The sequence below is a fragment of the Phasianus colchicus genome, chromosome 2 (genome assembly GCF_987193195.1).
Source record: "Phasianus colchicus chromosome 2, bPhaCol1.hap1.1, whole genome shotgun sequence".
Lineage (NCBI taxonomy): Eukaryota > Metazoa > Chordata > Aves > Galliformes > Phasianidae > Phasianus > Phasianus colchicus.
The window spans coordinates 89,744,946-89,772,889 of NC_143437.1; the positions used below are offsets into that span (position 1 = coordinate 89,744,946).

The 27,944-nt window shown below is 33.6% G+C and overlaps 1 protein-coding gene across 1 annotated transcript in view; it reads left to right on the top strand.

Moving 5' to 3' along the window:
- Positions 1-27,944, top strand: part of CSMD1 (CUB and Sushi multiple domains 1) — a 1,018,930-nt gene that overhangs the window by 813,525 nt on the left and 177,461 nt on the right. The window contains exons 22-24 of the mRNA XM_031611018.2: positions 15,857-16,026; positions 21,960-22,116; positions 27,421-27,612. Coding sequence (XP_031466878.1) covers positions 15,857-16,026; positions 21,960-22,116; positions 27,421-27,612 — 519 coding nt within the window. The remainder of the gene's footprint in view (positions 1-15,856; positions 16,027-21,959; positions 22,117-27,420; positions 27,613-27,944) is intronic.

Here is a 27,944-nt window from a genome sequence, read left to right on the forward strand (position 1 = left end):
TGAAGATATAAGTAATGCACTTCTTTTTACTTAGAGAACTAAAATAAAAAAGAAGAGTAGTTAGAACTGTGGGAGAAAATAAGATCAGAATGTCTTGTGAGAAAAAAATGTAAATACAATTATTGAACTGTACACTTGCCCTTATTAAGATACAAATTTAATAGTCTGCCAGGGTAAAGAAACAAAATTTAGGGCTCTTGGTGGAAACAGCCTTTATAAGAGTACTCCAAACTGCTTTAAGGGCTTTTTTTCTTATTATTGTAACTTTAAGTTCTTTTTTATAATTTATAAGCTGTAAACTGTAATATAGTATTGTAAAATGTAATTTTTAAATGTGCTGTTTTTAAAAATCAGTAAATACATGCTCAGGTTGAGCAAAATGTTTTTTTTTTTTTTTTTTTTTTGTGAGAAACTAAAGGATTGGATTTTTAAAATTTGTACAGTATCTGTATATGGTTTGATGAGATCATATTATCATCACTATTTGAAGTGGATATGATCAGCTACTATTGACAAAATGCTTCTGGAATGTCAAATAATTCCACACACCTGCCTCTATATGGATTGTCTTAAGACAGTTGTTTTAAATACAGTTTTATTTAATTAAGAAAGACACTCCCCTTTGTCTTGTTTCTTTTACTTATTATAAAAGTATGTTTCTATATCTGGAAAATGTTGTAAAAGTCATACACTGTATGTAGTCATAAAATACATACATACATTTTTTTATGGCAAAAAAAGAGAAGTATTTGTAATTATGTTTTAATGACCTGGGCTTATATAATCAATGAAAGAGAAGCCAGTATTGTATGGAATTTGCCATTTTTTCTTAAATAGAAGTTTTACATCTTAGGGTATTTTCAGCTAGATTATTCTTAGAAAAAACACTGGCTTCTTAACACTGACCATGAATGTTGAATAATCAAGTGCACATTATCATAAATCAATTTAAAGTGTGCATATTTCACTACAAGAATACCCACATATTCAGTTTGAACCTAGAGTTCTATTGTTCCCAAGTTTTAAGACTGCTAAACATTTCCATAGCTTTCCATATATATGAATAGAAAACTAGCTACTTTTTTTTTTTCTTTTCTTTAAGAAAATATTACTGCTAATTGTATAATAAAATGATTCTTAGTAAGTAAGCTTGATCAAGATAACATCAGGATATATACATGTGCATTTAAAACTAAAAATAAAACTCGCTACTGCATTTTTACTGTTATAATTACTTATTAAATTTCTTTGAAGCAGCTGATTCTGATGCAGTCAACATACTAAGAACATCAATACAAGTCATTTTTTCTAAGCAAATCACTGGTATATTTTGAGGGCTGACAGAAGAAAGCTGGATTTTAAGAAAGAAAAATGTTTCTATTTAATAATAATAGCTGCCATTCATTTCTAGAGAGTCATATAAAAGTACAGTGAGCTAGTAAAAAAGTATGATTCTTCATATAATAAACAAAAATATAGAGTGGCAAAAATATAGAGTAGTTTATGTAAATAATTATAATCTCTGTCTCAAAGTGTCTTAATTCAAACAAAGAAAAAATAAAAATACTTATTTTTTTTTTAAATAAGCACAATTCTGGAAGACTGTAAGATCACTGGATATTATGAGAAAATAATATGAGACATGAGGAGATCTGAAAACAAAATGATGCAAACTCCTCAAAGGACAACTGGTAGATGTTATGAAAGTACATCTGTCACCAGCTATCAAGTACCTAAAAGTTAATTTGTTCCAGTTCTATGAATTGAGTTGGCGTCTGCAGGCAATTTTTAGTGGATGGAATTCAGATTCTGAATTAGACTGTTTTCAGGTTTGTTGTGTACATGTGTGTGAGTTCCAATTACTGGTAACTGTCAGTAAAGTCAGTACAGACAGCCTAGATTTGAGTGTCTGCTTTACAGTGAGATGAGTCAGTCTCCAGGCATCCTTTAGATGCCTAAAAAAGGAATTACTTGTATGGGATTTTAAAATTTTACAAGTATGACAGAATGTTTTCATTTTATGTAAACTTTTTTTTTTTTTTTCCTGATATATTTGCTACTAATTTTAAAGTAATAATATTATTTATTTGGAAAGCTATTTGTGTATTTCCAAATTTATTACTTATAATTAGAGATATTTGTTAGAATAAAAGAAAGTTTACTGAATACAATTCAATTATTATGGCTTAGTTTGGAAAAAAATTGCTAGCTATAATGACATTCCATATAGATTAGAATTTGAGCTAGAATCCCCACTTGCTGACAGGGCAGCTTGAGAAGCAGAGAAGGTCCCAATACTATCTATGTTAGCACTGTTCATCAATAGCTAAAACATCAGTGTGTTATCAATACTATTTTTCTTAGATCCAAACCAATAGCATGATATGAGTTCTTATGAATGAAATTAACTTTATCCTAGTCCCAAACAGTAGATTTGTATAACACTTTCTCCTATGGAAACAATTCTTCATATTTCAGCTATCTGTTGAATCCTTCGTGACATGGCTTTTCAGGAGGATCCCTTTCCTCCAATTATCTATAGAACTGGACCAACTGGTCTCCTGTCCGAAAAATTCCCATTCCGCATTTGTTTTTTGTTGTCGTTTGTTTGTTTGTTTTTTAAAGAAAGGTAATGGAGTCATCCATAAAGAAATCCTGTAAGAGCTTCAAGTAACAATGACAGCTTCTCCATCCAGTAGCTGATATCTGCCAGTAATACTCTTCAATCTCTTCACACAAGAATATTGTTTCCCATCTTTCTGCATACAGAAAATGCATTTAGAAGAGCTATCTTGTGGTCTTAACTAGTGATTCTGACAAAACTCCCACAAACATCCTACAGTGAGAACTTTCTGCACTACTGACAGTATAAAGGACATAGATGGTCTTTTGAAAGAAAAAATTTGGCTGCCTACCTTTATGCAACTGTTCTTCAATATACGTTTTTTAAACGTATATTCACAGTGTTGTCTTCCACTCCACTCCGCAAAATTTAGTGGAATTGACAGGATTGTGAGGTTGAGGGGAGCTGAGAGAGAGAAACACTGTTTCATTGTAATTTTGTTGTGATGCACAGATTAGAATAAGGACTGCATTTCTGTGCATACTGTCATGGTAAAGATATTCTCCTAGCAATCCTGGTACAGGACTATCAGGAAAACACATATGTTCAGTGGCTTGAAGAGGAAATGTCACCAAACTAATCCATAACCTTAGGTACTGACCAAAATCTGGTTTTGTACTGAAACAGCTTGTCACCTATATGTTTGTCAGTATTACCACCTGACACATAGCTGTAATAAGTGTGCTTGTCTGTGTGTTGTGTGATTCATTTTCCAAATTTACTTCTGAATAATTTAATTACCATATAAAATCGCTTTTTGTCTTTTTAAGTAGGCTTTTTATGTTTTTTAGCTAAAAACAAGCTACTGGAGTACAGACAAGCTTCTTCTGATTATCTTTTGTCTAGTTGAGATTTAGAAAGAGAAAACAATAATCTTGTTTTCCTCCTTCACTGACATCTTATCCTGCATTATTATTAGTTGCTTTATTGTTATGATTGCTTCAATTAGTATTCCAGTGTTTTTAGAAATATATGTATATTTTTCAAAAGCATTCATCTGATTAGTAATTGTGGTTAAGAATTGTTGTTGATACTGCATCCACGTATATAATTTATTCCTATTTTATCACTTGCTTTGATGTAGTTGAAAATGTAAATATACATTTATACTAATTTTGTGTGAACAAAATTGCCTAAATTACTCTTCCAGTAATAGCTCAATTTTTCTCTACCTATAATTATGCAATTATATTACAGTTTCACTGTTATTTCACTGTTGACTACTTTTTCATGAGGACAAAACTCGCTTTTACTGAATTGGTTCCCCTAGATTACAGATCCAAGAGCAGTGCCTGTAGGCAGTTTTGTAGTTTTACATATCTCCAGAGCTGTGTCAGCCTTAAGAGCTTAATAAATATTGGGATAGAGAAAAGAGGTGGAACGGCTGTTGATTCTAAAGCTAAAGTCTACCTAAAGGAGACTGCTGAAATTGTATTTCTGGCTTCTCTTCCTGTCTTCATTAAATTTTTAAACAGTAACCGCACCATTTATCTGGAAAATCTGTTATAAAGGCAGATTCCCTTTATCCCATATTTTAAAATAAATAAATAAATAATCTATTCATTTAATTATATTTTTTTACATTTCTGTTTGCTTTAAGTCAAATTAGTCAGGAGCTTTCTACCACTCTTTATTGTAAAGTTGTGCTGTTGTTAAAAAAGGAAGTCCTAAATTAAAAGAAATATTTCTATAAATGATTTTTTTTTTTTTAATATTTGAAAACTTGAAAATAAACGTTCAGTGAACCAACAAGATTAGCAATAGATCTATAATGCAGAAAATACTCCCTATTCTATTCTGCAATCTCTCCCCTGACCTCCCTCTACAAAATACGTTTTTCCAGCTCAGTGCCATAGTTCACAGATTTCACTGTCATGCTACAGTGAAGAACTTTGTCCTTGGCCTTATGAATTTCCTATTTCCTTCTACACACTTAGAAAGCTTTATCAGAGTTGTGAGAAGTTAAATAATGTTATCTATATATATATATATTTTTGGATACTACTGGCAGTATCTTCTCTGTTTTGACAAAGAACGAGCAAAAGCAGAAATGTGACATAAAACAAGTAACCAGTGAATATATGCACATTTGAAGAGATAGGTGGTTGGGAAGTAGGTGCAGTTTTGAATGCATCTATCTGATCTACATATAGATTATCACTTAAATATGTTTTGACATGTGACATCATTTCATCATTTACAATGACCCACTGATGGGTAAGAGTGTGCCTTTTAGTTTTAGTATGGCTAAAATTCTGAAAGAGGTGAAACATTTCAGCCCTGCCTACCCACTTGCCAAAGATGACATGGTCATTAATTATTGAAGGAAATGTGTGGAAAACTGGCAGGACCTTTACAGTGAGAGGTACATTGCCCAAGTGTAGAAAATTTCTGACTTTATAATTCAACCTCTGAGTAGCATAATACACAAAATGTATGTTTATTAGATCACCATATATATTTTTTGCTATAAGACAACTTTAGATAAAGAATGGTAAATTTATTTTGTTCCATCATACTCAGTAACATTAATTGCAAAATTGAAGCAGTAGAAATTATTAAGAAATTATGATTATTTGATTGTATTTACTAATAGTTTTTTTTGCTGTTTAATACCTTGGCTAATGTCTGTGGCCTTTATCCTCTCTACTCAGCATTCTGGCAAAAATGCTATCCTCCTTACTTGATAAAGGTTGGTTTTGCCTGTTCATAAAGAAGGCAAAGAACTTTGATGACCTCTTCTTAGGCATTAGGACATCACATAATAGTGGGAAGGAAAATTTGACTATGTTCTTTATCTCCCTGTTCCTTAACGTGAATTTCCATTCTGTTGCCTAATTTGCACGCTGCTTCTCTCTGTTTGCCTGAGTTTTCTTTTTCACTATCTCTCTAAGAAACTGTGGTAAATTTATCTAGTCTTGAAAATACTCTCTTTACAGTGATTTGTTCAATTCCAAGTAGTCTTGTATGATATATACATCATAGAGTTTAAGCATAAATTACTAATAAAATAAAATTGGCTTTGAGAGTGTTTTGATTTTTTTTTCTTGTATACTTTTGTATAGAATGTTCTAAAAAAGAAGCTGTGAAAAACTTCAAAGATAAAGCTGAAAACAACAGCTACTAAATATTTTCATTTCATACTGAAGTGGTGTTGCTCTTCTATTACATTTTACATGGCACTTGCTTTTTTTGCATTAATATTTACAGTGAGTAAAATCCTCACTGTGGTATTGTTCACTGGCACTTACATTAATATCATTAATTTATCATATTCAGTTGTTACAGTAAATAATGCATGAATAATTAATGATAGAGTGCTAAAATAAATTGCTGACACTTAAGAAATTGTTTAACACTTTTGTTAGTATTCATTGCAAAACCACCAATTGCAATTAAAAACTTTGTCATACTGTAACGTTGAGTTAATTTCCATGGAGACTGAAATATAAGTGAGAATCTTGTTAGCCTGAATAGTTTGGGAGATTTCTTCGAGACCCTTGAGATTCATCGTTTTCTTTAACTTTGCTGTAGTGTAAAATTTAAATCTGAAGTTCACTTTTGAGACATTGAACTAAGCATAAAAATTACTATTCATTTCTAGCAGGTGTTTATGCAGAGAACACACACTCATTTAAGGTATGTGGGGCCACTCATGAGCAGATTTTTTAACATTTGTATTTGAATCTATAAATCTTCAGATGGTGTTAAGGATGCGCACATATGCAGGATCCACTGTATTTAGGAACTTTGTATTTAACTGCTGTCAAATTTAATTTGTTAAATTTCTTATACAATTTAACATATTTAGTAAAATTATTTAATAGCATTTTATTTGTTATTTAATAACATTGAAAATTTCTGCTTATTCATTTTATGATGTGCTTTTATAAAAACAACTGAGTTTTCTGTCACTGTCAGAAAATTGGACGTGTGTTCAAGTTAGTGTTTTGAGTGTTACTGTCAATTAATCTTCAAAATAAGGTGCAAATCTCTACTTACAGATTTTAGGTGTCTGTATAAAACTGAGAATTTAATACCAGTTGGTGCACAGTGGCCATTCTGAATCTATTTTCAAGATGGAGGAGTAGTTTGGATATGAGACATAGTCACCTTAATATATTACCTGGACATGAAATTTTAATTACCTATAGTCAGAAGGAACAAGAATTGTTTTCAACCTCTCTTTTGCCTTCTTTCTTCATTTTGAGGTTGTGGATACTATTATTGTTTTTCCTCCTCATAAGATAAGTAGTGTAGACATGGCATCTGCATATTCCATTATTAGATAGTACTAGAAAGAGGGAGGCAGAAAACAAAAGACTGGGGAAAAAAAAAAAAAAAAAAAAAAAAAAGGAATACAGAAGTCCTTGCCTTGGATTCTGCCTATAATCCCCAATTAATGTAATAGGATTTGTTCTGAGAACCTGAGTAGTATCTTATGTCATTGATATATGGATTGAAAGCTTACTATGCAGACCTCAGAAAGAACTTTAGTGCTCTTTTATCTTTCCTTTCTTACTCCATTATTCTTCATAATGGAATGGTACAAAAAATGTGGAGCAAGCTTGTGCAAGAATGCAATTGGAGCAACATTGCAGTGCAATGTTTCAGTAACGTCTTTAGTAAGATTTTCTAACCTCACCACCATGATACTGGTGTTTCTTAAAGAACATAAGGAGAGACTTATTTGCAAACATTCTATTAGTGTGATTCATTGCTGATGACATCCCTTGATTCAAAATCTATCTTGGTGGGGGGAAAAAAAAAAAAAAAGAAAGAAAGAGAAAGAAAATAAGTAATTTCTGAGCACCAGCTGGGAAGAGGAAGGACCTTGTTGCCATACAGATGTTTCTCCAAAAAGTGTGGTGGCAACAATGATGATTACAGCAATAATAGCAAAACCAACATCTTACTTTCTCTTAGCATGCTTCTAAGCGTTGAGCAGACCTGCTCAATCTCCTCATAGGCAGTCTTTGATGCTGTTAGCACTGAATAGGGCAGAGGGCAATAGTGTGTGTGCTTCAGACTGATTAGTTAAGCTTGTGTATGTCTATTATTGTGTAATATTTGCTGCAAAGTAAAAAAAAAAATAAAAAATAAAAAATTGTTGACTCTATTCTGATATGAATTTAAAAGCTAGATCCACCAGGTTTGCAGCGAGGTAAACTTGATGGTTTTTTGTAGGCTAAAACCCATGGGACAAAAAGTGAGAAGTAGGGGAAAAACAGTACAGTTTAATCATCCATGGCAACACTTTTTGGGAGAAACTCAGTACAACAGTGATTTAAAATTCACCAATGCATGCTGAAAACAACAGCATTGTGATACTGACACAGCTTGGCAATGTGCAGATGAAAGGTGTGGGGCTCAGAGGTGAAAGACTGAAGAATTGGAAGCAAAGCATTACAAAGATTAAGACATTGTGCAACAGAGGTGCTTTGCAATTTTCACACACGCTTTGGTTTTATGTGGCATTCACATAAATAGGATGCTTCATCTCCTTGCACTGCTCCTGAGTTTGTATCTGAAGGTGTGCTTGAGAGCAGTCACATTGTGTGTGCATTACTAAAGCCATATGCATAGACATGGGCTTCAGACCCTCCTCAATCAGTCAATTAGTTTAATTACCAATCGTCTTTGCATCATTTTGTAAAAACAACAAAGATATTCTGTACTCAATAGAAGAGCTTTCCAGCAGGGAAGCCTTTAAACTGACAACATACTACTTTTATTTGATCTCTGCATTGAAGATCTGTTTAAAAACCTGTCAAACCTTTTAGCAAGATGTATGGAAAAGTAGTAAAGTAAACTTTTGCCTTAAAGAAAGTTATTGTTACATTTTTACATGAACTGTATTTCAAAGCCTTTCAAGACTATGGATTTATTTTTGCTTTATAGCCTCTGTGTTCATATTCAGGAAGTGTTTGATGATCTTCAAAAGATCTGCCTTCCACAGTTTCCTTTTATCCTGCTATAAGTGAGACAATGAAAGGAGAAAAATAAAGTTATTTATGTAAATAGAATTTAAGTGACTTTTTTAAGCAAAAGAACAAAGAATTGAGTCAAGTGTCTGTTCCAGACCAATCTCTCTCCCTGCAAGACAATGAAAGAGCAGTTTAATAAGGCAACATTATTCCAGTCTGCTGCAGTCCTCAACAAGGTTGTAACAGTCTAATCAGAAACTAGTGAAAATAAAGCATATGTACTTCCTCCTCTAAAACTTCTGTCCTGTGGATATAGGTCTTATACACTAGTAGTATTGTCCATGGAATTCAGAGGTAGATATTTTTTATTTCATAATAAATAATAAAATTAACTTTGAAAAAGACTCGAGGTTCTAAAGTTGTAATAAGGAATTAGGTTTACCTGCTTTTATCTGCTTGTCACATTTTGAAACATAAACTCAATATCATACAACTTTTTTTTCTTAGAAAACAAAATCAATGGCCTTTCCATTTAGATGCTGCAGTTTGGTAAACTTTCAGGGTTTGCCAGATTTTAAGAGTCTAAATTAGAGCCATATCACTAACTGACAAGTGCAGAGCAAATTTAGTTTATGCTAGTTTAAGATTTGTCACAAGCCACATAGATGACATTAACTTTTAAAGCTACTACAAACAAATCTATGTAGAGAGTTGGAACTTCAGTTTTTAGATAATCTGTTTGTCCTTTCACACAGAATCACAGAATCACAGAATTGTAGGGGTTGGAAGGGACCTCCAGAGATCACTGAGTCCAACCCCCCTGGCAAAGCAGGTTCCCTACACCAGGTCGCACAAGTAGGTGTCAGGCGGGTCTTGAACATCTCCAGAGAAGGAGACTCTGCAATCTCCCTGGGCAGCCTGTTCCAGTGCTCCGTCACCCTCACCGTAAAGAAGTTCTTGCGCACATTGGTGCGGAACTTCCTATGCTGCACTTTCTGGCCGTTTCCCCTTGTCCTGTCTCCACGTACCACTGAAAAGAGTCTGGCCTCGCCACTCTGCCCCCCACACCTTAGATATTTATAGATCTGGATCAGGTTCCCTCTCAGTCTTCTTTTCTCAAGGCTAAACAGACCCAGCTCACTCAGCCTTTCTTCACAGGGGAGATGCTCCATGCCCTTCACCATCTTTGTGTCCCTCTGCTGGACTCTTTCCAAGATCCCTGTCTTTCTTCTACTGGGAAGCCCAGAACTGGACACAGTACTCCAGATGAGGCCTTACCAGGGCAGAGTAGAGGGGGATGGTCGAGCAAGCGCTGCTTTAGAAACAAAAAGCACAAACCTCTCTCGCACTATGAGCACATTTTTCATAAATTAGTTAAATGGAATTAGTATTCATTACAATTCAATTGCAACACAATTCAGCTGCACAAATAAGAGTGTATACTTAAAGAAGGTCATTATCCCAGGCTCTTCATCCTCAGCTAAGAATGCACAGCAATTCAATGAAAACATTAGAAAGGTCTGTTCTTAAAATACAGATGCTTAAAATCTAATATTTAATAATGGAAATAAACATACATATTTCTTTCTTTGAAATGTCTTAATTGTTGTTTTATATTTCTCATTCAAATTTGAGAACTGTATTAGCTGGGGTACTTAATGTGATTTAACATATTAGTTACCTCACATGAGAGAATGTGATTGTTCAGTGCTATTGCAGTGTTTAGAATCTAATTCCTTTACAGTTTAAATAATGTTTCATATTTAAGTCATCCTAACTTTTTATTTATAGCCTATTTCCAAGAAATCAGGTCCCTTTAATACCAAAACAACCTTTTAATTTTATGTATCATGTTAGAGCAATATCAAGTATTATATTATGTTTCTTCTACCAGACAATACACTTCTTTCTTTATCTCTCAGCCTCAAAAAACACTGTCTATGAGTTATGACAATTGTTCTGTGTCTTTCCTAAGGCATAGAGAAGTTTTTCCTATTTTTCTGAATGACAGCTTCTTTTCACTTATTTTGACATCTAAAGAATTAATGTGCTTTTGCTTTCTTGACATAAAATTCCCAACTAGTTTTTGTCTAATTTTGCTCAAGATAGGCTTCTGTACATACTCTTGGATTACTGTTTGTTTGTTTGTTTGTTTTTGAGAAAGAATGTATTTAAAATATGTATTTAACCTAAAATGTACATCAATTTACTTAAAGTGACAAATGAATCTTTTCTTTTTAAAGACTTAGGTGACACTGACCATGTTGATAGGAAAAAAAAAAAAATTGGAAATTTCAATTTATTTTGCATCTTGCAAAAACAGAGGTGTAGTTGGAGGGAATCTGAAAGGTGTTGTACATAGTAGTGATGTGAGTGACAAATGAAGTCCTCTGTAGCCAAATAAAGACATCTTTAAGGATCAGTTAATAAGACTTGTCTGTTGAACTGGAGGAAGTTTTTTTATTTTATTTTTCATCCACTGAGAGTGGACGAGCTGTATGTCTTACTTACTCAAAAATTTCATAGTTTAATCTTTGTTTTTTTTAATTATAGCTGAGACCTCCTAGCAGAATGATCATGACAACATGGCTAAAATCTGTCATTTCATTTTGCATAAAGAACTAAAGATTTTTCAGAAGTGGTAAAAATGGAGGTGAATATGAATATTCAAGTGTAGTAGTTTGGTAGCAGAGAGTTATGAGCCATTTCAGAATCTTATTTTCCAACTGCTCAAAGCATGCATTTCCCTGAAGAAGTGTTCTTCCTCCCCTACTTAATACCCCATCCGTTATGCTAAATAAGTTAGCCAACAATTGCTCAGTTTGTGACTAAATGATTTTCTAATGCATTTATCTGAAGCAGAAGTAGGAGTTGCATGCTTAAAATTCCTAGGGAAGAGATATAAATTGATTTTAGTTGGCACATATTTTGGTTGTATGTGTTAATTACTGAATGAAGAAGCTCTTTAACAGTACTATTTACTGTAAATACTTTAGCATAAATAACATGGCATTTCCTGTACCACTCAGTAAAATTCTGGTGCATAAAAAAGGGGAGATACACATAAGGTTTTCCTGTTGACAAACCCACATGCTGCATATTGTTGTTCATGGTTGCTGTTCTAAATTTTTAAACTATCATGCATTTCTATATTGCAGTGTGAAGGAAAGGTCATACAAATACTCAGCTGTCCTTATAACATAAGATGCTTAGTGTATCTAAGCACTGATCATGAATGAAAGTTATTTTAGGTATTGGGGCACTAGATCTGTGAAGTTCCAGACAAAGACCAAAAGCTCCAAAGGTCTGGAGAGAAATGAATCTTCCATGGATTTGGCTAACATTTATCTGAAAATAAAGTGATAAATAAATAAATAAATCCTTTAAACCTTCTCAAGGCAAAGATATTGCGAGATCCAGTTAAAATGACCTTCGTTGATATCCTAACATTAGTGAAAAGTGGTAAGAAAACCTTAACCAGAACTGTCCTATCTTTTGGATAATTTTCCAAATCAGAGAGGGAAAATAACAAAAAAAAGGGCTTGTTTTGCTTTGTAAATCCTTATAGAGGCTGAGTTGGTGATTTATTGGCAGATGAAATGTATTGAAAAGCTTGACCGGAACAACCTTTTGGCATGATTAAGAAGGAAATGGCAGGTTATAATATCTGCAAGTTATCTGAGAAAGGGTAATATGCACTTATTAGAGAATGCACTTGGATAGGACAGATTGTAGGTACATGAGTGCTGACTTGATTTAGAAGAATTTTGCACTATAATGAATTTCAGTAAATAACTACTTGATTGCAACAGAAAGCAGCATATCTGCTTATTGCAGAAAGTAATGTACTTCAGAAGGGTGTTTTTTATTACATTAACTTTATATTCTAATCTTTATATTCCAATCTTTATAATCCTTGATTTATATATCATTATCATTACTCACAGATACAAATTGTCATAGTATAAAAATTTGAAGCATACATTTATCAGAATAGGAAATTTGGCCATGTCCAGATTCAGGAAGTTTCATTGTGCAATTTTTCTGTTTCATGTGCCTTATGGTTAACAGTGGTTAACATCCAGTCATTGAAGCAAAACATATGATGCTATGTGAACATCATGCAAGAAAAACACAGTATTTTTATTTTCTGCTTCAGCATTTTATTTCTATATTTTATTTATTTGGTGGAGAAAGGTAATGGGATACCAGTGCAGCTCCAATGGAAAATAAATACCCTGTCAAGTATCTTTAACAATGTGCACTGCAGCTTGGAAAGCCAATGCTATCCTGTGCTGCATGAAAACAGAGGTAGCCAGCAGGTCAAGGGACATAACTGCCCCTCTATTCTGCCCTTGTGGGGCCCAATCTGGAACATTGCATCCAGGTCTGGGGCTCCCAGCGCAAGAAAGATGTGGAGCTTTTGTAGAGGATCCAGAGGAGGACCACAAAAATGGTTAGAGGGTTGGAGCTTCTCTCTTGAAAAGACAGTCTGAGGGAATTGGGCTTGTTTAGACTGGAGAAGAGAGGGCTTCAGGGAGACCACGTCATTGTGACCTTCCAATATGTAAAGGGAGATTATGATAAACAGGAGGGAATTCAACTTTTTACAAAGGTAGTTAGTGGTAGAACAAGGGGTGGAGTGGTTTTAAACTGAAAGAGGAAAGATTTAGATTAGATATCAGGGAAGTTTTTTCACAGAGAAGGTAGCAAGGTACTGGTACAGGTTGCCCAGAGAACAACCTGTTGTATGCCCATTTCCGGAAGTAAGTGTTCAAGGCCAGGTTGGATGGGACCCTGTGCAACCTGATCTAGTACTTAGTCTAGTGGTTGGCAACCATGACTACAATGAGGGGGGGGGGGGGGGGGGGGCAGGGGAGGGGAGGGATTGAATCCTGATGATCTTTGCCTTCCAACTCAAGTCATTCTGTGATTCACTTAGGCAAACATGAGGATTCTAAGCATGAGGATTGCTTAGATTATTGGTACTGTAAGCACAAGACATGAAGTAGTAAGGGTCTAAATTTGTCTGGCATTCTTCTTGGCACTGCTTTGAACTACATGTTATAAACTTAATTATTTCCACCTACTTCCTCAAAATCAAATGCAAAATTAGCTATATATGCACACATACACACAAAAAATATATGTTTATAAATGCATATGTAATACAGGTCTCATTTGACACATCTTTTACCAAAGAAGTGCATATTATGTAGAAGAATATATAAAATGAAATAATTCATTTTTCTGCCTTCCAGTGTTCTTTGCAATTTCCAAACAATGTAAAGTCACTATAGACTTGCATGCCACCTTACCTTACAAAGGAACAGTTTAGCTATCTGAGGTTTGGTGATGGGCTAACTTTCAGCACTCTGCTTTCTGTTAAGAAAGGAGAAGATAAATCTCTACTTTAATGCAGAAAGTGATGTCTAACTTCTCTTAAATCAAGAATCCTGAGCCAGTTTACAGTGGATTTCCTCCTTCACCTTGCATAAGGAGAGGCCAAACGTAAAGGAAAAATACTCCATGACTGTGGCTTTTTCCTTTCTTTACTCCTTTCTTCTTTTCTTCCAGCTTGTCATGCATTCCTCACAGAATCACAGAATGGCCCAGGCTGGAAGGGACCTCAAGGATCATGAATCTTCGACCTCCCTGCCACAGGCAGGGCCACCAACCTCCACATTTAATACTAGACCAGGCTGCCCAGGGCCCCATCCAATCTGGCCTTGAACACCTCTGTGGATGGGGCATCCACAACCTCTCTGGGCAACCTGTTCCAGCACCTCACCACTCTCTCTGTAAAGAATTTCCCCCTGACATCCAACTAAATCTTCCCTTCTGCAACTTAAAACCATTTCCCCTTGTCCTGCTGTTATCTACCCTTTCATTCTTCACAGTCTCCTGCTCCTTCTTTTTCCTTCCTGTCTTTCTTTGGTTTTATTGAAGAGAGGAAGTACAGAATAATTCGCTGGCTTCAGTCTCTTCAAAAGTGAAAAGCACATAACTTTGATCATGTGTATGAAGGCCTCTGAAATTCAAATCCAAGATTTTTAGATATTTGATATGTAAATATGAAACATGCATCATTCTCTGAATATGTTTTAAATCATTTATTTAAGGTGTATCTTCATACTGTATTTTCAGAATCATTCTTTACACATATAACAGATAAACTATATCCATGTTCACATAAAATTGTAAATGCACACTTCCGAAAATGAATATCATAATGTCCTATAAGCCTTAAGATTCTTTTTAAAATTTGCAGGAAAAATAAAGAAAGAGACAATTTTAAACGATCACCTCTTCTTCTCTAAAAGTATCTGTTGGTTTATGATTATACATTAATGCCTTTTTATTTTAATTATTTATGCCAAACTCTCTATAAGATCTGAATAATGATTATGTGAAAACCTGGCTTCAATACAGTATATCTTTTATCCTTAGACTGAAAAATGAGGCATAAATAATAAAATTTCCTTAAAAATTGTACATTCATATCAGGATTTTACCTTAACTAAGAGTCTTATAAGGTGTTTTTAGGACATTTTTAATCACTTTGAATATTTGTTTGAACAGTGTATCACTATTCTTTTTTATTTCTTTGGATGTTTTTATTTCTGTGATGAAATGTACACTGCAGACATAGAATAGTCTTTATTTAGAACTCAACCTGAGCCAACAGGCTGAAACACATAATTCTTCCTCTACTCTACTCTTTTCTTTACTGTGTAGTAGTAACTAAAATTCTACTCCTAAAAGTGTCTCTATGTTTATGCTACAGGTGGCTGTGAAAAGGACTCTTAATATTTATTTAAAAAAGAAGGGAGCTGTTTGGTGCTAATATCAATAATCAGTTTTTTATTTTTTATTTTTTTTTTTTGTTTGTTTCATATCTAGTAGAAATACTATTTGAATGCTTTTGATTTATTGCTGGACTACTTTATCTCAGCAGATTATTCTCTGTTTTTTCCTACTGCTTATTTCAACAGAATAATTTTATGGAATTTTTATGGAATCCAGCTGGGCTGAATTACAGATCAGCCTAATGTGAGGACCAAGGGATAATTAGGTGCTAGATAAAAGCCCTTAAGTGCACATTAACCTAGTGAAGTGCTGGTGATGGCATCTTTGGTAGGATTTTTAGGTGTTTGTCCTCTAGGTGAAATCCAACAGAAATGTCTTTTTCCTAGGTATCCATAGCAAGTTAGTTACCGTAGAGGCTAAATATTTCTGAAAAATGCCTATATTTTCTTGAAATGGATAATTCACTTTTTGTTGTTTGTGTGTCTGTTATCTTTAGCTGAATGTGGAGCAACTGTCTCTGGAAATGAAGGAACACTGTTGTCTCCTAATTTTCCATCTAACTATGACAACAACCATGAATGTATCTATAAAATTGAAACAGAGGCTGGAAAAGGGATCCATCTTAGAGCAAGGAGCTTTCAGCTGCGTGAGGGAGACACTGTTAAGGTAAAAAGAAAATTATCTCACTTCTTGCTGTGCTCCACGTTCACATATGAATGACTCAACTTTCAATACTAACTGTTTTGTCCTTTTTTTTTTTTTTTTTTTTTTTTTTTTTTAATATAGGAGATATTAAGTGTTCAACTGTATTTCTGGAAATAGTAGAGTATTTACACAGGATATAAATCTGAATAGAAAACCTAAAATGCATACTTAAATTTTGAAAGCTAAAGTGTGTTATTTTCAATGCGTGGTGATATTTGTAAATGTATTTCTGGGATTACTTTGAAGAAAGATGTTTTTTAATAGTAGATAGGATATTTTTATTATTTGTCTTGTGCATAATAGGCAATTTTGGAAAAAACTATTTAATTTGCTCATTTGGATAGAAAGAAGCCAACCAATATATGTTATTGTAATTGTTCTAGGTACATGTATCTCTCTAGATGCCCTTTCCTGAGCAGGGAGTTGGACTAGATGACCTGTAATACTGACTAAAACTGTAGTTACGGAGGGTGGCTTACTTTCTTTTACTCTTACTTTGTAGGTAATTTTTGAAACATCCTAAATAACTGTGAATTTTGAAAATGTACTTTTCTACCATTTATTAATAATATTTTTAAATTTAAATAATGGCTGCCATATTCTTCTATGTAATGAAAACTGTGATATTCATCTGGAATGTTGAACATATACTAAAATAACTTTTTCAAGTTTGTCTCTAATTTTTCCAATTTAATTGATACTCAAATGACTGAATGCTCTTAATTCAGTTAATAATGACTGGGGATATTAGGATATCACAGCAACTCATTTAGCATGTTATTTCTGACCTAATCTTACTATTTTCATTTGTACTTTCCACAAATATTTTAAGATAACTGTATGATAAAGCAAATTTTTCTTGCCATGCTTTTATCTACTATTCCATCTCCTTATGTAAATGCATGACAACTTTAATTAATGCATTTCCTGCATTGTCTTTAATGCATTTCCTGCATTGTCCCTTTAACTACTGTCTTTACTAATACAGATATGTATATCTTTTTTTATTTGCTTGTTCTTTTTAGCAAGTACAGACTGGATTAAACTATGAAATATGCAAATCTTTAAAAATCTCAAACAGTATTCAAATATTATAGTTAAAACAACAGTGTTTTCTCCATCTTTACTCACAAATCACTGATAATAAAGGCCTCTATGCTTGTGTGGCTGTGCTGAATGTAGTGCTGCAGGATCTTTTCTTATGGCTTTCTTTTAGACCAAAGAGAACTGAGTAGGTAGGCAACGAATGTAGTCTATGCTGTTCTTTACTTCCACATTCCTTGATTTGGCACTGTAGATTCCATAAAACTCTGAATAGATGCAGCAGACACAGAAGAGCTTACTTAATTGACCACTGAGCAGCTTGGATACTGTACTTAAGTTTTTCAGAAACTTTACACATACTTAGTTCATAAATAATTTAGTAGACTGCCTGAACAACAGCAAGATCTTAGAAAACCCTAAGCCAACAATGAACTAACTCAGTTATCCTTCAGAACTTTTCACAAGTAATGACAAGAATACTTAGAGTTAGTCTCTGGGGATGTAAGGAGGAAGACCTGCTCCAATTGGAACAGGCCAATATCTTGACTGAAAATGTGGTGAAGATTAAACTGAGCATATAGTTGACTGTTAATATTTGAGATTTTATCTTTTTTTTTTTTTTTTTTTTTTTTTTAATTTATATTCGTGACAGCCTGGCTAGTGTATCTTAGAGTTCAGATTTTATATACGTTTCTATGCAGCTTCTTATTAATTCTATGACATAAGAATAGGAAATAATTATCCTATTGAAGATATCTCTCTAGGCTGGAATGTTTTTTATAGTCTTGCAGTGCATCATGAGATTATATTCAGTGCTTGATTGTTACTAAGGAGAGATGCTTTGTAGTGATTTAAAATCTGCCAGATGAAAGCAGAGAATAATCTAGCAGCCTAGCATAGGATGCCAGCAAGAAGAATTTTGTTTTCCAGATCAGTACCAGTTGACTGAAATGTCCACCTGGCTTAGTATTGTTTCTCTAATAAAGATAATGGGAGATAGTATTTAGGTAAAATAAACTAGCCTGGCTGCTTGTCTGTGCTCCATTCCCTTATGTTCCCCTGCTATCCACAGTTGTTGCATAAAGTAAGATTACATTTTGCTGTCTGTTTCTTCATCATCTGTTATGAACATGTCTTTGAATTCAGGTAGCCATTTAAATCACTTGATATTGTGAACTCTTCTGTGACAATAAATTCTGAAATTTTACTTAGTACTGTGTAAAGAAGTGTGTGCATCTCCTCTGTACAGGAGAGATTGTGGTCCTCCTGGAGCACATCCAAAGGAGGACCACAAAAAATGTTTCCAGGTATGGAACACCTCTGAGGACAGGCTGAGATAGCTGTGGCTGTTCAGTCTGGAGAAGAGAAGGCTCTGCGGCAACCTGATAGCAGCCTTTCAGTATCTATAAGAAAGAAGATGGGAGACTCTTCAGCTGTTTTGATAGGACAAGGGAAAATGATTTCAAAGTAACAGAGGGCAGTTTGGACAAATGGAAGAAGTTTTTTACAATAAGAGTGGTCAAAGTGGTCAAGTGTTCAAAGCAAAATTTTAAAAGCATTTTTGTTTGGGATGCCATAAAGTTCAGGAAAATATCAAAGTTGTATCAAAATTGTAAATATTTTTATTATCACAATGTGAAACTACAGTTTAAGGAAATCCAGTCAGTTTTTAGTTCTCCTTCAGGTGTTTTTACATTCTGTTAGCAAATGCACATACATTAACACCATTACTATGAGATTTTTCTTCACAAATAACAGTATCGTGATCCTCTTTCTTGCATGTTTTCACCCTAGCAGCTGCACGCACTTCTCTCTCATTTCCACACAAATGTTTAGGAGAAACAAAGCTTCCCTAGATGTCCTGGATACATTTATCTTAGTGCACTAAACGATGCTGTGATCATTTTCTACTGTCCCCTTGGCCAAGTTCCACAGTCTGAATACATCCATCAAATTAAACTCTTATGAAACAAGGTGGCTCACTTAAACCTCCTCTTGGAAATAGTCTCTGGCCTCTGCATCTTTTCTGTACCCTCAGAAAAGATTTGTGAGGGAGTTAGTAGGTCTGCATTAACTGTTTGCTGAAGGTGTCTTAACCATAAATATTGTGTGGACAATCAACTTGTGCCTGTACTCTGGCACTCTTTACTTGCTTTTAAAACATAAAACTAGCTTGAACTGCATATGTTTAACTTGTGCTGTTGGCACAAGTACGAATTCTAAAAGTCACCTGAATGTTGAGGTTAAGTAGTATAGAGGGAATAAAAAACAATTTGCAAAGTATTTCTAACATCAGTAAGATTGCATGCATGTGAAGGGGTAAAGGTGAGTGATTTCAAGGAGAATGTACTGCAGAGTTAATGACTGTAAGTCATGGGTAAAGCTTTCTATAAATGTAGCAAAGCTTGAACTTGATTTAGGGGGATAGACGTCAGAGCTCAAGTAAAGAAGGAGAAACAATTTTGAAGTTTATAATTAAACAATATTTAGATCAGCTGATTATTTTAAAGCTTACCCTCTTACTCACTGATGTCTGAGCTTCCTGGTCTCTCTGTTTTAGCAATTTCTTGAAATACTTAATTCTTTAAACTAATTTCTTAACAGTAGAATCTCTGTCTCACTGCAATTTTTTTAGAGGCAACTGTAACACCAGAATATAATTTCATGTTTTTCAGCTCTTTGGACAATTATCTTCCTTTTTGCTTCATGACAGAGGAAAAAAGAGTATTTGGTAATTGGAGTATGTGAATTATATTTGAAATCAGTTATCCTACATGAATAAGGAACATGCACTACAGTAACAGTGTAAAAGTGTGTTAGTATGTTCCTGGTTCCAGAGACAATCACACATATCAGATCTCCTTCAAACACCAGAGCACAGGGGTTGTACACAAGATGCCTGCTGGAAGTAATCCTTGGCCCATACTAGTTGCTAAACCATGACCAAGAATTGTCTGGGAGAATGTTGGCTGGCTTGGAGTAAACCTTTTCCTGGGGCTATTAAAATAAATTATTACAAAATCAATTATTTGTGTGGATGGTTGAGGTTTAATCCTTATATTTTTTGACCACTGGTCTCACATACTAGACCAGAAGCGTACATAATGTCTACAGTGTTAACAGCAGCCCTATCATTTGACTCCTTATATCTCATTTTTATTTCATAAAATGGCATTTTCATTTGTATCTTGATTAATCTTGACAGAGATTGATTTAACTTGCTGATAGTCAGATAACAAGAGTATCTGCAAAGTCAGTAGCATAGAACATCATTAGAGCACGATGTCTAAGGACAATCATAGTTATTAACTTATTTTTCTTTTAAAGATGAACATAAGTCCCATTTATGTTAGCACTATTTATTACTTTTAGAGAGTACTTACTATTAACGCCAATTAAAAGTCCATCTTTTCATTTAAACTAATAAATGAATCTCTGAAACCAAGTAAAATATATCTGTGTTTTCTGAATGTATAATGAGAATGGCATTCAAAAATCTTGGAGTGAATGTGTTGGGCTTTTTTTTATATACTAGATTTCCAGCTCTAATAAAGCATAATCAGGCAGTGAAAGAGTTCTGTAATTCTGGCCCTGGACAACAGTAGAGGTTTGGAGGCATTATTTTGATATTACTAGCACAGCTATGAATGGCAATGGTTTATCTACATGACCTAGTATAGGACAATTTTTGCCTTAGTTATAAAGAAGACATGTTGTTCTATGAATGAATAGTGCAATGTATTATTGTACAAAATCTTCTTTAAGGGAAAGTTCTTATTTATATATATTTATGAAACAAAAAAATTTGATTTTATCTTAAAAAAATCTTCGTGTGCATTATTTTTATTATTGTCAATAGCAGCATATATTATGAATGTCCTATTTTGGAAACATTCACTTATTGATGATACGATGGTATTTTCCTGGAAAATAGCTCTGCTTCTGAGTATTGGTAATTGTCTGTAAATGTTGCTGCAATGGTCTATCCTCTCCAAAGATGCGTTTCTAGATTTTGTTTATACATGGAACTGGACATTCTAAAAGGAAAGTGTTTTCTGTAAATCAGATGCAGGAATTTAGGTTGTTAAATAAGTCACCACCTCCCTCTGGCTGGAATCAGATCGTTATACCACAAGGTCTGAGAATGAAGAGATGAAGATCTAGAGCTTGATATTTCTTGCAGTTTTTGCATCAGATTTATCCGATTTCTTAAGGAAGTTGGCATTGAGGGTGAACTGTCTTTCTCTTCAAATTACAAACCAGAGAGTCACTTTCATTACTTTTGTAAAAATGTCCACATGATGAATTTTGGAAGTATGAAACACACTTTATATTTGCCTATTTTTAAAAAATGAAAAGTATAGGTGATTTTTATTTTTTTATAATTCAAGAAGAATTTATATTTTTTATTTTTAAATCTGTTTTTTTGTTTGTTTTTGTTTGTTTGTTTGTTTGTTTTTGACAAAAACAAAAAGCAACCAAAACCAACCAAATAAAAACAGAGGACTACTGGGGACATATTGATATATGTGATATATTGACTTAAATACCTCATTTCTGCTTTTTGATATCAGAGGGGAAAGAACAGAAATTATACTTCTGTTAGACTTTGTAAGTGATCATGAAAAAAATCTGAAGTTAAGAAACCTTGGAACATCTTAAAGGGTTACAGAATACTTTCTATTTTACTGAATGTTATAACAAAAAATATAATTTTTAGAATGGTATATACCTGCACAAGAAGTTTGCGATGCATAGCTAACTTTGAAGTGTTGTATAAAGTTTTTCAGATATGCAGATTCACATATTCCAATATGTCCAGTTTCATCCTATTATTTTGTTTCTTCAAGGTGTATGATGGAAAAGACAGTTCTTCTCGTTCTCTGGGAGCCTTCACCAAGAATGAAATGATGGGAGTTATTCTTAACAGTACCTCTAACCACCTGTGGATAGAATTTAATACCAATGGATCTGATACTGACCAAGGATTTCAGCTCACTTATACAAGTAAGTAGCTAACAAACATGGTCTGGTTGACACATATATTTGTACATTTGCATAGTGCACTTATTCCACAGTTTGAATGTAATTAATAACTAGCTTGTTTCCAATACAAACAAACATAAACCTTGCTGAGTCTGCACTGAATCTCTAAGTACCCTTTACCTTCAATTTATTGTCTTTTGCATCAGCTTTCATAAGCTGCTTGTGAATCCTTCAGAATGAATTATCTTACTTCAAATTGTCTTGTAATATTGAGAGGAGCTATGGCACAGAAATGGAATCATAGCTCTTTACATAAAACCTTGTGACTTCCCTTTGGATTAGAGTCAGTGATACAATAAGCAGAAATCATTCATTTTCCCTTCTGTTTTTCTGCTCTGCCCGGTAAATCTTATCATGCTACTCTTATTTATTTATTTATTTTTGTCAGAACTGAGAAGGAAAAGGTTACTTCAGCTATGAAATATCTCAAACTGATAATTCTCTTGAAAAGCATAAACAATATTTTACAGAGTCTTTTAACGGTGATGCTAACAAAATTCTATACCCAAGGAAGATCATTTTCCTATTTCTTCATAAGATTTTTCTTTTTTTTTAATTTCTTTTTTTAACCAAATACCTCATTTATATCATATGTGCTCATTTTGCAGAAATTCATATTGCAATATTTACCTATAATGAGATTTATTCCTATCTTCTCTAATATGAGAGGGTCCCACTTGTAAATACAGTGTAGATTTGTGAGATAGTGAATATCTAACTGGGTGATTATATTGATTGTAAAGACAATTTCATGTTATTTCTTAGCACTGTATCGCGAAGTGTTACACCATTTATATACTAATACAAGCATAAGATTTAATATTTTGAGATGCTTTAAAAATTGGCTGCAGTGCTGACTCTTATTCTTTGGGTAATCCAGACCATGCATTACTTTGAAGATTACTATACAAGAAATCATATTCATTATTAGATGGGATTTTTAAATTTTTATTATTATTATTATTTTTTTTACTTTTTTGGTGAAGCTCCTATGCAGTTACTAAACAAATGCATTCATGTTTGGTAAATACATCAAATGCAAAATGATAATTATCTCTTTGGATCAATCAAGTTGTAGTTCACAGCTGGAAGTACAGTTTCCCTGAGATACTTTAAAATTACTCAAAGAAAGATAAAAGATAAAGGGCTATTCAAATATGGTCTCACTGGAGATATAAGAAATATATATCTGGGATCAATTAAAGTGAATAATTAATATTGTTTATAAAGAACTAAAAAGAGTGCTAAAAAAAGTGATGGTGTAATGAATCTAGCATTAGATTAGTTCTGATTATTGCCTGGTTGCTCAGTTCTGAGTGCCTGCAAAAGCATAACAATTGCCTATAATTTTTTTTTTTTTTTGTCTTTGTAGTGCTTTTCCTCCTATTAATGCTATCTAAAGTCAGATTAGTGTAGCCGTAAAGGTTGAATTTTGAAACAACTGCAACATGTTATTAAAAAGACTTATAGAAAGTTACTTGTGCAGAACTACTACAGTAATCTTTAAATATTTTTAATCTGGTGAATTCTGTGAATGATACTAAGTTTACAAATAGGAAAAAAAGCTAATGATCCAGAAGAACTAAAGTGACTTAAAGAAACTTATTCTATAAACTCAGAATCAGAGTAGTTTGTGTGAATTGTATAAATTAGAGTATAAGATCTTAAGAGGAAAATTAAGAAAGATTCAAGTTCTAATGGAGCGTGCAATGTAGGAGATTGCTTCAGGTTAAAAACAACAGTGAATGGAAAACAGAAATTATAGTTTTTTTTTTTGTTTGTTTGTTTGTTTGTTGTTTTTCAATCCATAATAACAAGATAGTTTTAAGGAAATGAATTTATAGTGGACAGAGAAACTTTTTTGCTGTAACGGATAATGAAGAAATCTGTAATCTTTCTCAAGTATTTTAAGAGCTGTGAAATACCTTGTTTGTCTGAGGATTAAAGTGTATTTTAGGAAATTCCAATTCTTTTAATATGAGCAGTCATTTTAGTCTTAGGAAGGAAGCTGAAGTTGTACTAATTATTATTATTATTATTATTATTATTATTATTATTATTATTATTATTATTATTATTTCTTTGTCCTTTTAAGCAGAGCTTGCAGAGTTCTTTGCCTCATTCTTTGTGTGAAGGACTGGAGGAACTAAAAAGGACTTTTAAGATGGTTTTACATCTCTTAAAGTGGGCATTAATAGAAATCTGCATGAAAAAAAAAAAAAAAAGTAGAAGTTTATACATGTTTTAACCACAGCATTCTATTGTGACTGCAAGTAATTTGAATGAACAAAAAAAATCCAATTCTTTTTTCATAAGTCCAGATAGATACATTGGGAGATTTTTCACATATTCTGGTATAAAAGTCACTGTTTTGTACTGTGAGGTAGTAGTATTTAACATTAAATTGACATGTAAGTTAAAGTGGCATCTTATTGATGCCTCACAGTGATGCATGGTAAAAGCAAAACACAGCTGTCCAGTAGAAATACCAGGCAACTTTAAATAAGGAGTGATGCAGTGCAGTCTCTGCATAACAAGCAGGACAGTTTCCCTGCAGTGTTTAACTACTCCACTGTCACAGCTCTCACAAGAGGAATTTTAACACTGTGTTCACTCATCATGTGGAGAGCTTAACATAAGGAAGTTTTTGTCAGACATGCTTCCTTACTACTGCTGTTTAATCCTCATTCAGTGAACATAGTCTTGTCTTTTCTTGGTTAGTGGGGAAAACAAATACAGCCCTTCCACATTTTATCATACATACTGTACAGATGTACTCTGAGTTCTATATACTTCTGACTACTCTGCGCTCTGTATGGAGTTCTATAGTTCACAGAATACTCAGCACTATACTTCTGCAATGATCACTCTTAGCTCCTATGAAGATAACTTGTAGACTAATTTCACTTGCATCACATACAGTTGTACACAATTTCTGTTGATCAGTTGCTGTGTTGTTGGTTATCATTTAAAGACATTTCTGTCTTATGTACATGTTCAAAATTCCTAGCAAGTAATTAAAACATTAAGACAACATTTGTATCTCAAAAGGAAGACTGCAGCAAAGACAGTGTCTAACTCCTGTTCAAATCCTTGCTTTCTTTCTTCAGTAAAACACTTCTTTCCCTATTTTCCTGCAGAATTGAAGATAAAAGGCCCTTTCTCTTCCTAGCATTGGCTAGAGCTCTTAAAATTAATTTAATTGTGCCAGAAGCTGTTTATTTCTATGATACTATTCATCCAATCTATTCAGGAGTACCTCTGAGCTGTGATGTATAAGAAAGATTACCCTTGTGTAGAACTGCTCTTTTGACTTTATGCAGTCCTGGAGGGTTTTACCTAGTTCTATGTGTTGGCAGTAGCCTTTCTGAGATCACAGGAAGTTATCCAAATGTCTACTTTCTAAGGAGCAACTTATCTTTCTATGGCAATTTCATGGTTCCCCAGTTCTGTGCAGGATATAATAGAAGCAGAATATCTCCTAAATAAGCCTTGGACTTCACTGTACTGAGTCAGTGGAAGGATCCTGGAATACATACAGATACGATTTTTAGGAATGTGCCTACCTGCATTGGACCACTCAGCAGTACGTTTTACCTCACAGCAGAACTCGTGCATATTAAAGAAAAGTGCAGAATTAGTTCCAGACTTTAATAAAAGTCTGAAAAGCATTCAGAGATTTGTCAGATAGTCTGTACTTAGATTTTAACTTTGTAAAGCCCTTTCACTTCTCTGTTTCAGAAAATGTGTTATTGATTAAAAATGAAGTGTTATGTTAGTTCCTGAACACTTGCCTTTTGTTTGTGTCCTCCTTTTTCTTATTTTGAGAAATTAGATGTTTCCCTGCAATTCTGTTCTAAGGTAGAAATGACAGCTGGAAAACAAAAATCAGTATGGATTCCTCTTTGCAAAATAACATTCTCAGTGTACACTCAGATCTTAACTAAATGTTACTGTCCATCAGTTTTGGATTCATGACCATTTCTCTCACTAAATGCAGAACTCTCGGAGAATGTCATTTCTATCAAATAGTGTGCAATATTCAGGCCCGTAAAGTATGTTCAACTCCACAGGATTTGCATTCTATCTAGTTTCCCTAAGGGAAAACAGGTTAAGAATTGTGTCTCTTTGTTGTTGTTGTTTTTTTGTTTGTTTGTTTGTTTGTTTGTTTGTTTGTTTGTTTGTTTTTAAGGTTTTCAGTGTCTTATTTGCATTTATTATACTCTACATCTAACAAGTATACTTTGTATTTTTTTAGTACTTTTTCATTTCATCCCAAGACAGTCTTTGCAGATAAAGAAGAAAAGTTTAAAGTATTATGTACTGACTTGTTATTTATCATAAGGATGTTTGATACTTTCCTTATTAGTAAAGGACCTCATGTGGGGAATGAACCACAACAAGAAACTGAAGGGAAAATCAGCTGCCTGATTCAGAACTCCATAATGAGTTATAACAGAAACTGTTAGTAAAATACAAACCACAAAAAATAAATCATTTGTAGAGTCAGGCTGGGCACATGACAGTAATAAAAGAAAAATCCCTTAATTTGTCAGTAGTTGAGAAAGATGAGTTCGTAACTGCTCTTTATAAAAAGCTTCAAAAACTGAATGTCAGTACAGAACATCTTTACATCTTGTCGCTACTATGCAGAAAAAAATGCAATAGAAGAAATATATAAATTTCTTCTGTATAATCTTATGTAGATGCCCAAAGTAAAACTGTCCATGCTAAGGACAGAGGAAACTTCCTTTCTCATATTAGCAGCTCAAAATGGGGACTACTTGTCAAAAACAAGTAGAGTATTAGTTATTCATTTGAAGCAGAGGAGAAGCTAAGGCTGTGTTATCTTGAATGAATAAATCAATTGTTGCATTTGCTTCCTTTTCACTATGGTCTGCTGGTATTGCTGTATAGGTTAGATAAAGAAGTAAAGTTCTCACGCTGTACCAAGTGAAGAATTGATACTGCTTCCTTTTCTCTGAATTCTCTTTTGGGATTGTGCAAATAATAAAATTTCTTCAGTGGAAAAATGTTGTAATCAATAGCATGAATAATTCTTGGTGTCTCAGTTTCTACTTTCTCCAAATTACATGTAATTTATCTTTGCTTGCTCTGGATTTATGTAATCTACCTGAATCCTGAGAGAATAATTTGAATCAAGACTAGAAAGCAATTCACTGGCATTATATTTTATTTGATATTTTATATTTATATGTTCTTTTTTCTTCTTTTCTTCTTTTCCTTTCCCACTTCTGTTTGCAGGTTTTGACCTCGTCAAGTGTGAAGATCCCGGGATACCAAATTATGGCTACAAGATCCGAGATGAAGGACATTTCATAGACACTGTCATTTTATACAGCTGTAATCCTGGCTATACAATGCACGGCAGTGGCATTATGACTTGCTTAAGCGGAGATAGGAGAGTATGGGACAAACCTCTACCTACTTGCATAGGTAATATGATTTGTTGTAGCGAAAGATCTCTTTGGTGTTTCAGGGAAAAAAAATAAAAATCTTTCTATACTTTCTATGATAATGAAATATACTATAAATACTTTACTTTCAAGTAACGATTTACCATGGATAACCAAATATTACTTTTCTGGTTCTGTAATAGATTGCTATGTAGCTGTGGCAGAAAACTTGGGCAACAATTCTGTCACTAGGCCAGTTTTTAATGTTTTTAAAGTTTTTATGATGAGGCTGTGCAGTGCTGAATCAAGTTTCTAAAACTGTTTCATTATAACCACCACAAACATTAAGGAAGCACTGGGTGAGACAAAGAA